This window comes from Tenrec ecaudatus, chromosome 11 (genome assembly GCF_050624435.1).
Source record: "Tenrec ecaudatus isolate mTenEca1 chromosome 11, mTenEca1.hap1, whole genome shotgun sequence".
NCBI lineage: Eukaryota > Metazoa > Chordata > Mammalia > Afrosoricida > Tenrecidae > Tenrec > Tenrec ecaudatus.
In genome coordinates this window covers 112,291,615-112,305,031 of record NC_134540.1, presented here as the reverse complement: position 1 = coordinate 112,305,031, position 13,417 = coordinate 112,291,615, and the positions used below count along the sequence as shown (strand labels likewise).

The window sequence follows — 13,417 nt, the reverse complement described above, 5'->3', positions numbered from 1 at the left end:
ACTTAAAAATTATCTAGTCTTACTTGAGATGTTTTGAAAGTATAAGTACATGCCACATTTTGAAGACTTAATACAAAAAAGGGTAAACTATTTAAATGTTTAGTACTGATTACTGTTAGCATTTGTTCAAATTTACAACCTTTCAGTGAACAAATTTGCTTTTTTCTGATAATGTGTTTTAAATGTAAGAGACTCAAGCAGTAATTCAATTCTTCACAAAGTAAACTATTATTGGGGCTAGAACTGAAATAATTTGCCTTCACCAAATCTATTTGTGGTTGTTCCCCAGGTTGTCACGCACTGAAAGTAGTTACTTACTTTTACATTTACATTGTTTTGTTTTTCTTAAAACTGGCAGATGCTAATTTTAAAACTGGAGAAAAATAAAACAATGAAATCTGAAGACAAAGCAGAAATCATGAGAACTTTAGAGGTTTTGACAAAAAATATCACAAAGTTAAAAGATGAGGTCAAAGCTGCTTCTCCTGGACGCTGTCTTCCAAGAACTATAAAAACCAAGACTCAGGTATGGATAAAGTTTTTAACTTCTGTGACTTAGGTGAAGGTTTAGAGAAGATGTCATCAGTTTTACATTCAGTGCACAGCTTGTTTCAGCTTAATCATTGCAATCCCACACTGTGTCCCAGCACTTATGCCGCTTCTCTGTTTCCAGTGTCCTTTTTCCTTCAGTAAGTGATCCCTTTTGATCTTAACACGGTTGATCTTGAGTATTCTGATACAGGAATGAGTTCAGTTCTAGAACTTAGAGGTGATTCAGGGCTACAATCTTCGGGGTTCCACCCTTCTCTGGCCAATAAGCCTAGTTATGATTTTAATTTTAGTTTACATTTTCCTCCTGCTTAATGCAGGACTTTTGAGCACTTGATAGTGGTAGCTGGGCACTATCTAGTTCTCCTGATCTTAAGCTTGTGAAGACTGATGTGTGTGTGGTTCATTAATCCACTACACTAAACGTTTCCTTATCTTTTTCCATTTCACTTTCACTTTCCTCCAGAGAGGGAAGGACCAGTAGTTTAAATTGCTTCATAAAGGCTTTTAAGACCCAGTGGCTACTCCCCAGAGTAAGATGTAGAACATTAACATTGTCCTTGTGAACTGTTAATGCCAATTGACTTTGGGGTCTCCTGAGGACTAAGGAATTTTAAGTATTGTTCTTCAAATTGCTACTACTACATTAGGCAATATCTTTGGCTCAAAATCTGATTAATATCATCGATCTTTGATTTATCCTAAAATATGTTTTTATAGCTATTAATAAATGCTATACCCACACAGGACCTCTGCTAGCATAGTTGGGCTGACCTCCTGGTCAGCAGTTCAAGCACATCAGCCACTCCACAGGCAAAAGATGAGCCTTTCTGTTGTAGAGATTTATGGACTCAGACACGGATAGGGTGGGCATTGCTACTCTGACCGCTAAATCAGAACCATGGCACTGACAGTAAGTTGCACAAATGAGCTAACAGGCACAGGAATGTTAAGGCACATGTGTTAGGATACACACACGTGTAATACACACACGCACATAAATACACACAAAACACATAGACACGTGTGTGCAATTATTTATTATTAATTCCTGTATTATTTGTTTGCACCTTGTTTGGTTTATAAGTTATTTTCCAAATATTTTCCCATATCACTTAGGTGTCGTATAAGTCTCACTTGGGTCTTGTAAGGAGAATGAATTACAGGGAAATCAGTGGCAGTAGCAACAAATGAGAAAGCTATTGCAGTCGTATGCACTAGACATAATGGTTTGGATTTGAGTGATAATACTAAAGATAAAAGAAATGTTTGGATAATGGAGACAAACGTTTTTGGTTTTTTGCTAGGGGAAACATTTTTGTTTAAGTATTAAATATTGTAACTTAAAGTATTAATTACTGCTTTTTTAGATGCAGAAAGAATTGCTTGACACAGAACTGGATTTATATAAAAAGATGCAGGCTGGAGAGGAAGTCACTGACCTTAGGAGAAAATACACCGAATTACAGCTGGAAGTATGTTTCATTCAACTGTACAATGCACTGAAAAGTGTTGTAGTTAATATGGAAATATAACCCCTTCACTTGTTTCATTAATGGTTGGCAGTCTCGACATGCTTACTGATATGTTGGTAAAGGCAACCGTGTGTAAGCCTAACACCTTTTCAGAGCTAGTAGAGAAGATAGTTAACCTGGGGTAGTAACAGTCATCCTGGGCACCCACGCCTCTCTACTTGTAGTTCATGTTTTACTTCCGTCTTCTCCATGGATAAAACCCAATAATTATTAAAAACTCCTTGGATGTCCTTATTGGGTACTCTGTTCATCTATAGGTGTACTTGTTGAGGGTTTCAAAATGTCTGTAAAAAATTACCATATATTTTAATTCCATTTTCCACATACTGTGGAAGCATCCTTATATTGAGCTGCTTAGGACCAGACCTTAGTGCAGGGATCCTCAAACTACGGCCCACGGGCCACATGCGGCCCGCCGAGGACATTTATCCAGCCCGCCGGGTGTTTTTGCCTGTTTTGTTTTTTTACTTCAAAATAAGGTATTTGCGATGGGGTCGGTGCACTCGGAGTGTGAGAGCGGGGCGGGAACCTGGTAGCACTGTGTCTTTCCGGCGGCTTCTCCGGGGCAAAGTTTTCCAGAATCTCTTTGAACCTGCTGTCTACGCGTGTGCCAAGTGCGGCTACGAGCTGCTCTCCAGCCCCTCCACGTCTGAGCACTGTCGCCGAGGCCAGCCTTTGCGGAGACCGGCCACGAGGATAGCTGATAGCGTGGCAGAGCGGCCCGAGCGCAAACACAAACTGCCGATGCCTTTAAGGTGTCCTGCGGTCAATGCGGCCATGGGCTTAGCCGAGGGCTTGGCCATGAGTTCCTCAATAATGGCCCCAAGGGGGGCAGTCCTGCTTCTGAATATTCAGCAACTCCCTGAAGTTCATCCCTAAAGGCAACAAATCTGCCTCCCAGGGAAAAGCGGGCAGCCCAACCCCAAGCAGCTACAGGCATTGATCACCCTTTAGAACTACAGCCTACTGACCTGACCTTCAGGCAGGGAGGGCTGGATAGGGGCGGAGGGGGGGGGGGAGAGTATTTCCTGATGACCCTACCCCCTGTGCCAGAATGGGGCTGAGGGCTGGTTCATCTTGGCCTCCGAGGCTGGGACTCTGGTCGTAGGGTGTCTGTGTCTTGAAAGATGTAACGCCCTTGACTTCTCTCCTCAAATGGCGGCTCCTCCCTGCCTGTCTTGTCTCACCCCTATGAGCCCCAATTCCCAAAGGGGCTCCAGCCCTCACCAGGGTCCGTGCAGACCCCCTAAGTTTTGTGAGCAGATGCAACCACTACAAGGCCATGTCCCAGTCTGGGGATCCAGCCCGGTCACTGCATGAATCGCTCTGGTCAAATCCTTCCAGGCTCACCAGGGCACTGATGGTCTGTGACCTGCTGGGGCATGCAAGCCCATGGCACAACCCCTGAGTCCCCGGTCTCCATCTGTGTGGGAGAACAGCCACTGGTCCATGGTCTTCCTACCAGTCCCCAGTGGGGCCTGAGAGGTCTAGTCCCACAGTCTGTACCTGCCAAGCCTGCCCCAGGGGAGTCCGTCCAGAGCTCCTGGTGGTGGCCTCACCCTCTCCCGCCTCACCCTCTCCAACTTTCTGAACTGATTGACTGCAAACTAATAAAGCAAGGAGGCAGGCTGCTGTGTGCATGACAGGGTCTGTCTCCACCCTAAAAAAAAAGCGCAGTGTGCATAGGAATTTGTTCATAGTTTTTTTTTTTAAAAAAAAACAACTATGGTCTGGCCCTCCAGCGGTCTGAGGGACAGTGAACTGGCCCCCTGTTTAAAAAGTTTGAGGACACCTGCTTTAGTGGTAGTAGAACTATATTGAAGAACCTGCTTACCTAAGTTTTGCCTATAGATGGTGCTGTGGGTGTTTATAAGAGAAAATAAACCATTTGCTTATAATTTATTATATGATTACTTATATAAGAAACAAACTTATAGTCAAGTTGATTCCTATTACATGGCAAATTTTTACATTTCACCAAAGTTGGACCTACATTTTGAAATAGTACCTATGTTTCTTACTGTGTGCAATAGAATTTTAATCCTTATTTTCAAATTTATTAATACTTTGATGATTTCTTTTGGGAATATTAGAAATCTATGCTGAGTTCTGGCATATAAATAATAAGATCTTAACATTCAGCTGCAACTAGAGCAACTAGCTTTTATCTTCTCTAAAAATCAAAGGAAGCTATAGGCTGTCCTAAAACTACTACATACATTTACAGTCTCTGGAAACATGACCTGTTTGCATGTAGGTATAACAGTTTTTATTTTAAAGATAATATATTTTAATGTAGAAATTGTTCTTCTCTTATTTTGAAGATGGCATTGCTGATACTTTTTTTTACATGTTGGTTCATAATTGTAGGAACTAAATAATTATAATTATAGGAAGTAAAAACTCACTGCCATGGAGTCAATTCTGACTCGTAGTGACCCTTGATGGCAGGGTAAAACGGGCCCTGTGTATTTTTGAGACTGTATCTCTACGGTAGTAGAAAGCTTCATCTTTCTCGCACAGAGCTAATAATGGTTTCAAACTGCTGATCTTAAGGTTAGAAGCTACCATGCTACTAGGACTCCAAAACTCACCGCAATTAATCACCTCTGACGCATAACAACTGTGTAGAGCAGGGTACAACATCTACTATGGTTTTCTAAGACTAAGTCTTTACAGGAGTAGAAACCCTCATCTTTCTCCCACAGACCAACTGATAGTTTTGAACTGCTGAACTTGTGATTATTAGCCCAATGCATAACCTGCTACAACCTCAGGGCTATAAGTAAATAATAGCTTTAACAAAATTATTAGTTTATAACGTTTCCCCTGATCTTGCTAAACATTGGCACTTTGTTGTTCGTGTTTTTCTTTTATAATGACTAAGGTTCAGTTTCTAGAAATCAGTAGAGAGTAATGAAGCATTTCTCAGTGCATGTTTCTTCACAGCAGTTGCATTGTTAGTGGATGTTAGTGAAAAAGGTTCAGAGGGGATATAAATTTGGAAACGTCTTTATTAAACAGAATTCTTGACTATGGAATTTCTCAGAGACTTTAAATTTGTGATTCTCAAAAAATACTTATTAGCACTCAGTAATACACAAACTTATTTGTCCGAGACCCCCCTTTCAAGGAGCAGTTTTAGACATTAGTGTTTCTTAAAACATGCCCTTTTGCTGGAGCCCTGGTGGCATAGTGGTTACTGGTTGATCTGTGATCCACAAGGCCAGGAGTTCAAAACCGCCAGCCACTCCACAGGAAAAAGACTGGGTTTTAAAAAAACAAAAGAAACCATGCCCTTTGGAAGAGGAAGGTGGGGGAGAAAGGGAGAACCGATCAGAATAATCTATAAACCCCTCCCTGGGGGATGGACAACGGAAAAGTGGGTAAAGGGAGGCATAGGACAGTGTAAGACATGAAAAAATAATACTTATAAATTATCACGGGCTCGTGAGGGAAGGAGGGGGGAGGGGACAAATGAGCTGATACCAAGGGCTCAAGTAGAAAATGTTTTGAGAATGACGATGGCAGCAAATGTACAAATGTGCTTGACACAATGGATGCATGTATGGATTGTGATGAGTTGTGCGAGCCCCCAGTAAAGTGATTTTTTTTAAGTGTTAAGGTGACCTATCTTGAGATAAATAAGCTGAGCATACTGATACTAGTGAAAACTTGACAGTGGTGCTGGCATGACATGTTCACATGTTTTATATCCTCAATCCAGTAAGTTTAAGTGCTTATCTTTTACCCTAAATCTGATTCTATCAAATCAGATGTCTATCTAATTACCCAAACAACAGAGCTAGAGTTTTTAATTGCTTCTTCCTTTTCCTTCGATATTCATATCCAGTTAACTACCAAGTATTAGAAATCTTATTCCCAAACATACGTTAAATGCTACCGCTGTAGTCTGAATTTCCATCTTTAATTGCTAGGACTACTGCAGTGACCTTCTGACTGATATTCCTGGTTTGCTTTCTCTTACCTTCTACTCTACCTTATTTTTGTAAAAAAGAATATTCTAAAGACTCTAACCACAGTAACATTTAAACACCAATTTGGTTACATTACTTCCTTAACCTCCCTAGCGGTCTAATTATGTGAGTAATTTTTTACCCAAAGCGGTACATAGTTTTGCATAAAATTTGTTGTTTTATATTGTAGGCCTGTAATTCTTAAGAAATTACTCATTTTAATCTCTCTAGTAGACATTCCAGGTATGATAAACTTGAATACACAGTTGACATTTACCCTGAGCCACACTCGGGACTACCGCCAGGGAGGTTGAAATATTTTAATTAATTTTTATGACTGCTGGTATCAAAATAAAAATATTTTAAAAATATAATTATTTTTATTAAAAACAAATTTCCCATGTAGTTATTTAACATTGTATCATCATTACTGTTAATAAAAAGTCTAAAGCATATATTGATTATGTAAATTGAAGCTAGACCATCACAAAAAGTCTGTGCATTATGAACATTTGGTCAACATTACAACAATAAGTTTGGTGAACTGTGGAAGGGTGAATCCTTCAGCTCTGTCAATGACATTTAATACAATATGTTATTTCAGATATTACCTGCTAAGGCAACATATTACCTGAGAAGGTAATAATATAAATCACCACAACTTCTGTGTAACATTTCCTCCATAAAACCCTTCATCAAAGGCTTCATCTCCAGTTATGGTGAATGAAGCACATCAAATGTTCTATAAAAGCAATTTATGAAAATAGTCAATGGACTTGTATTGCACTTTAAACCTTGTAACAGAAGACAGTTCTACTGGATATTGCTGAGAAAGTAAAGAATTTTCTTTCAAATCAAAAGAAAGGAAACTAAAAACTTTTAGCCTTTAAATTTTGGCCTCATCTCACGGCTTATCTCTTTAAAGCCTCACCAGCCATAAATACTCCTTGTTTCCAGCTACACTGATATGGTTTATTTGTTTGTTTGTTTCAATAAAGGTTTACACAACAGCTTAAGTTACTCTGGAAGAGTTTCTTCACACGTTCTTCTATTGGTTACGTGCTCATGGAATTTCATTTGTGTTTTGAAGGACCATGTTACTTTTAAGTCTTGGGATCTTTTGTTCATGTTACAACCCCCATTGAACCAATCTTGACTCATTCTTTAATTCGTTCAGTTAATAAACAAATATTAAGTGTCTACTTCTCTGCCTGCTACTGTTGAAGGTATCGGGGATAGAACAGAACAACAACAAAAATTCTCTTATCCTAGTAGTTCATTTCACTATCTTGGAAGTTCTCTTTAGACCTTTAAGTAAAGCATTTTTCTAACTTCTTGAGTCACTTTTCATAAATATAATTATAAAATTTAATTGTTTCATTTTTTTAAAACAATTTATTGGGGCTCATACAATTCTTATCACAGTTCATACATATACATACATCAATTATATAAAGCACATCTGTATAGTCTTTGCCCTAATCATTTTTTTCTCCTCTTTTCTTTTATTACATTTTATTAGGGACTCATACAACTCTTTTCACAATCCATACATATACATACATCAATTGTATAAAGCACATCCATACATTCCCTGCCCCAATCTTTCTCAAGGCATTTGCTCTCCACTTAAGCCCCTTGCATCAGGTCCTCTTTTTTTTTCCCTCCCTCCCCTTTCCCCCCTCCGTCATGTGCCCTTGGTAATTTATACATCGTTATTTTGTCATATCTCGCCCTATCCGGAGTCTCCCTTCCCCCCTTCTCTGCTGTCCCTCTCCCAGGGAAGAGGTCACATGTGGATCCTTGTGATCAGTTCCCCCTTTCCAACCCACTCACCCTCCACTCTCCCAGCATCGTCCCTCATTTTTTAAAAGTCTTTAAGAAATAAATTTCTTGGGGATGGAGAAGTACTCAATAAATGCTTGTAGAAGGAAGAAATGATATGCTATTTGTATAGAATGATGTGAAGTATTACATAAATTAGTATGCTACATTCTATAATGATGTTAGTGTTAAATAATCAGATTGATCAAGTTCTGATAACTGCACTGAAGTTAAGGACCCTTAATGGCATAGTGATCACACATTGGCCTGCTAACTGCAAGATCAGCAGTTCGAAACCACCAGACAGGCCTTTGTACTCCTGTAAAGAATTACAGTCCTAGGCACTTAACTGGGGCAGGACTGCCCGCCCCATTTTGTAGGGTTGCTACAAGTCTTCATCGACTCATTGTCAGTGAAGTCAACAGACAAAAAATAGTGCATGTGAAATGTTAAAACTAGAAAATTGCACTTAATGTGTGTATAGGATTTATGAACTTATGTATTAAATTAACTTCTGAAATAGAATGTATCACTCAGTTTTGTGGAAATCCAGATGAACTGGCTTTACTCTAGTATATTCTAATGTCTTTGGAGTTGCAGAATTTTATTAGAAAAAGCTACATTTAGTCACTTGATTCAAGGAATGTTACTTAATTTTCTACATTTGTAAATTCCCTCAGCTCTCACGTTTAAAACTAATCTGTTTATAAGGTATAATTTGAATATTATGTTAAATTATATGCACATCTGAGTAATCTACCAGAGTTTTAACACATTTGGGCAATACTTATAGTTGTAGCAGTATTTAATCTGTGTATCTGATCTCTTCTAGGCTGCAAAACGAGGTATTCTGTCTCCTGGTCGGGGTAGAGGAATTCATTCAAGAGGTCGAGGTACCGCTCATGGCAGAGGCAGGGGTAGAGGTCGAGGCCGAGGTGTTCCTGGTCATGCTGTGGTGGACCATCGTCCTAGAGCCTTGGAGATTTCTGCATTTACCGAGAGTGATAGAGAAGATCTACTTCCTCATTTTGCGGTACTTCCTAATTGTCCAGCCAAATTCTAATAATTATGTAAAGGTTATGGATGTAATTAAAGGAAAATTTATAGAAGTAATGACCTATCTTAACCCATTAACCCAAGAGTAAGTTTTGATTGTAACAGTGCTTTATTATTTGGAAAATCGAAATATAAAGTCTTTTACAACAATTTGATACCTGGGTAAAAATATACAAATTTGGTCAATCATCTTAAAGTTGCCTTACTCGATGCCTGGATACAGTGAGCACATGGGAAAAAGAATGGTGTTCTAGTTCTGCTAATTAATTATTTCATTTCGCCTCTGGGATTCAGTGGGCTCACGTCCAAATAGAGAATAGGGAAAACCCGCAGCGTGATGATTAAAGGATGGCTACTGACTGAAAGGTTGACAATTCAAAACCACCAGCCTCTCTTACTGACGAGGAAAAGACCTGGCAGTTTGCTCTCATAAAGGAAATGCTATGGAGCAGATACAGTAGAATGAAAGATTTCATTTGTCTTGTAAGGACTCTAAGCTGAAATCGGCCAATAACATACAACATGTCTACTTTGGGTGGTACAAAGAGTTAACTGTTTTGGTTACTAACTCAAAGGCTGGACATTAAATTTCATCTAGAAGCACCATGTACCTAAAAATATCAGCCATTAAAAACCCGGTGGAGCATAGTACTATTCTCACATAAGTGGGCTTCCCATAAGTCAGAATCATTTTGATGGGAAACTGCTATATGTGTTGATTTTTGTTGTAAAAAATGGTCCCTTCCACTTAATATGTTAAGATTTTTAGTGATAATATCTAAAGTTAGATAAACATAAATCTTGTCCTCAGGAATAAATTTCTCTGGAAAATATTAAATAACAAAGCAGTTCTTTACCTTCTAAGAGTTAATTTTTAGACATAGTAGTTTAAGAAAAACCAGTTGAGGTAAACTGTAAAAATAATGTATAAGCAAGTTAAATTTTTAAAAAACCAAATACTTCAATAATTTAGGAGTATTTTTCATGTAATCAAGTGAAAGGAAAAGAACAGAGGAAAATTCCATGTGGAAATAAAAAGTAAACTTGTAGTGAGATACATAAATAGATGAACTTATTGAAAATTTAAGTGCTTTATATTGATGTTCTAGGCTTAAGTAGTAGTTACGGAGTTGAAATTATACGTACTCAAGACATAGATTATCATTGACCAAGCTGGTTTATGTTTCAGAATCATAGTGATGAATAAGCAGGCCTGTGGCCCGGTGGCTCAGGGCTCGGCTACCACCTGCAAAGCTAGCAGTTTCAGCGCAGCCGGGCGCCAGGCCAGAAAGACCTGGTGGCAAATTCCTGTCAGGATTACGGCTTACAAAGTCCGTTGGGCAATTTTTTGTCAAATAAAGATTGCTGTGAGTGGAAATTGACTCAACAGTACCTACTTGCCTAAAAACAACAGTAATATGGATGTATTTAAGGGTGGGTCTGAAACATAGTCGAAGAGAGAAAGGAATAGGAAACAGAAAGGAGCTTAAGGAAAATGTAGTCCAACTCTTTGCTGCTGCGCACCCACTCCTACATTTCCTGTAGTGTAAGCGACTCCACATAATGCAAATGCCTTATAGATAGCTACATGTAGCTAATCTAAAAACTATGAAAGTATGCTATAACACTCCCCCAAATAACATGAATTTCTAACAGAAATGAATGTATTTTGCTGAGATTAAAATGGTTTTGGCTTTAGAAAACGATAGAGCCTTTAAATGGGGATTCTTATGTACATTTGGAAGTTCAAATGCAGAGAGCTGTATACTCAATTAATGATAGTGTACATTAAAAATTTTGTTTCTTAAACGAATGTGTGCAGCTTTTGTGTTTCAACCTATGGGCCAATAAGTGACATAATTATGCCATTTTAAAAGTGAAGAAAATGAAGCACGAGGAGGTTAAGTAATGCTGTAGTTGTACAGCTAGCTGTTTGACAGAGCTGGCATCTAATGTCTCTGGCATACATGCTCTTTACTGTGTTCATAGAATTTGGCTGTGTGTGTATGTGTGTGTGTGTGTGTGTGTGTGAGAGAGAGAGAGAGAGATTGAGATTGAGATTGTGTGGGAAAGTCCACCACTGCTCTCTCATGTTGTGACTTTGGTTCTGCTGTTGCTGCTGTTCTTCATCTCCTTTTTCGCTTCTCTGGTAACTCATGGATAAGGAAGTTTGATGCACAGGGATCTCGGGGTCAGATCCAAGTGATGTACTGTACTTTTTGTTCTTCTATCTAGCTGGTAGAGAGATTCCCCTTTCTTCCTCCTTGATGGTTCATTTTATGATGGCCCAGCAAACTGGCAATCAACAATTAACCCTGTTAGCAATCACAACTGAATCATAATCCTACTAATAACTTCACTCAAAATCTGTTACCCAGACACATCATTAAAAAGTTGGTAGGTGAAAATTACAAAGACTTTCATTAGAAGAGCCATATTAAATACTTCATTGCTGTACAGGCCATCCCACGTGCTTCTAGCAATTGCCACTTTCATACACGAAGCATTAACTCCCTTTTATTTTTAAAATTTTATTTGTTGTTTTATTAGGAGCTCTTACAGATATCATAACATTCCATAGTTCAGTTACATCAAGGATTATTGCACAATTGCTACTACAGTCCGTTTCAAAACATTTTTTTTCTAATTCAACTCCTTGATATCAGCTCCCCTATATCTCCTCCCTCCCCTACATCCCCCTCAAGAAACCCTGAGGGAGTCTATTTATCATTTATTTATTATAGTTGCTGTTGGGTTTTTTTTGGTTCTTGTTGTATCTTAAACCATCCAGTATATCTATTCACCTACAGTTCACTTCCCTTGGATGGGGTTATGAAATCATCATAGCATTAATTTACCTCTTTTAATCATTTTATTGAATATACCCATGGAAGCCTGTAGTTTAGCCACTTCATGCCTTTATTCTTTTCCTACTTTAGATAACTAATTTGTAAATTCCCTATTCCTTTGAACCTGTAATTTGTAGAGATGAACATATTTTTTGATCTGAAGATTCTTCCATTCCAGTTGTAACTTTGAGCAAAGTGCAGTCTAGAAGTAGTTCCCAATTTGTAGAAATTTACTCCATTTCACAGTGTCACATATCTTTGTCTCTCTTTGAATGTGTTCTGGTCAAGTCGCCTAGTCATCCAAACTTAGGTCAAATGAGTACTGCTTCTCAGCTTAGCAGTTCTTACACACCTTCCTGCATATCATACCGGCCTACCTGTTATCTTCTCATTCAACCTACTCTCCATTGCCTGGGCCATCTCAGAGTCCACACAACTCCTTGAATGCAAGCAGCCAGCCCTATGTCTTTTCTCTCACCTCTAGCCTCTGTTGATCAGGTCAGGTCAATAGGTTGCCAATAGAGCATATCCAATTGCTCATGTTAATTGCTGCATTCCTCCTATTCACAAAGGGAACCACTGAGCAGATGGTCTAGCATGCTTGTTGTACTTAAACCATCAGCCCTAGAAAAAAGGTTTTCTCTGGAGGTCACAAGCGCTAAAATGAACATTCACTATTCTATTAGTCTGGATAAATTGTCATGTATTTTGAGTTATATTTATTGGCATTTGAATGTTTTGAAAACTTAGAAGTTTGGGTGTTCCTCAATACTTTTTGGGAGTAAATGTTTTCTTTCATATTTAAAGCAATATGGCGAAATTGAAGACTGTCAGATTGATGACGCGTCACTTCATGCTATAATTACATTCAAGACAAGGGCAGAAGCGGAAGCAGTAAGTATTTTAAATGATAAAAGTTTCAGAATAAAAACTAGTAAATACTGCTTTAAAGTTTTAACATAAGCCATTTGTTATTTTGGTAATTTGCTATAATTATGCTCTAACAATAGCTAGAACAGATGAAGTTGAATTCATACCCTCAAAAAAATTTCTAGTGCAATAAGGCAATTCTAAATATATAATGCAATGTGATAGGAATGCATGGTAGTCAGCAAGGTGAATGTCAGGATGTATTATTTTGAGAATTCAAGAATGCGCCGTTTGGCTCTTTCCCAGGAGCTAGGCCACTCATCTATTATCCATTACCTCGGTTCTCATCTGCTCCAGACTGGAATGGACAGGTTTGCATCGGCAGACTGAATGGTTGAGAATAAGGTAGCTGATGGGAGTGATTCTGTGGCTGTCTAGCGCTACCATTCCTCATCTGCTGCTTTCTGCTCCTAGACACCCGAGCTCTAAAAAAGGTTCCTTAGCTCCATGTGCATTAAACAGGAACTGAGGACTTTTTGTTATTATGTAGGTCTTGTGAGAGTTACTGTCCTAAAGTAAATACAGGTGTACCATGTCTCCCTGCTCTTTGAAAGTTCACTGTACACAACTTCATTTTTATGAAACACCTATATTTGTACTCATTTTCATTAACTGAAAGAAATCTAAAAGAAATCTAAAAGAGGAAATTGGCCTGGATGAAGTAAAGGTGAAAAGTACAACTAGCCTTCAGTGTTCG

The 13,417-nt window shown here is 38.6% G+C and overlaps 1 protein-coding gene across 12 annotated transcripts in view; it reads left to right on the top strand.

The window, feature by feature from the left end:
* The window catches only part of RBM26 (RNA binding motif protein 26), a 109,131-nt gene that overhangs the window by 74,052 nt on the left and 21,662 nt on the right, over positions 1-13,417 (top strand). For all 12 annotated transcript variants that reach the window (XM_075563499.1, XM_075563502.1, XM_075563497.1 and 9 more), the window contains exons 17-20: positions 359-526; positions 1,920-2,024; positions 8,718-8,918; positions 12,598-12,684. In XM_075563499.1, coding sequence (XP_075419614.1) covers positions 359-526; positions 1,920-2,024; positions 8,718-8,918; positions 12,598-12,684 — 561 coding nt within the window. The remainder of the gene's footprint in view (positions 1-358; positions 527-1,919; positions 2,025-8,717; positions 8,919-12,597; positions 12,685-13,417) is intronic.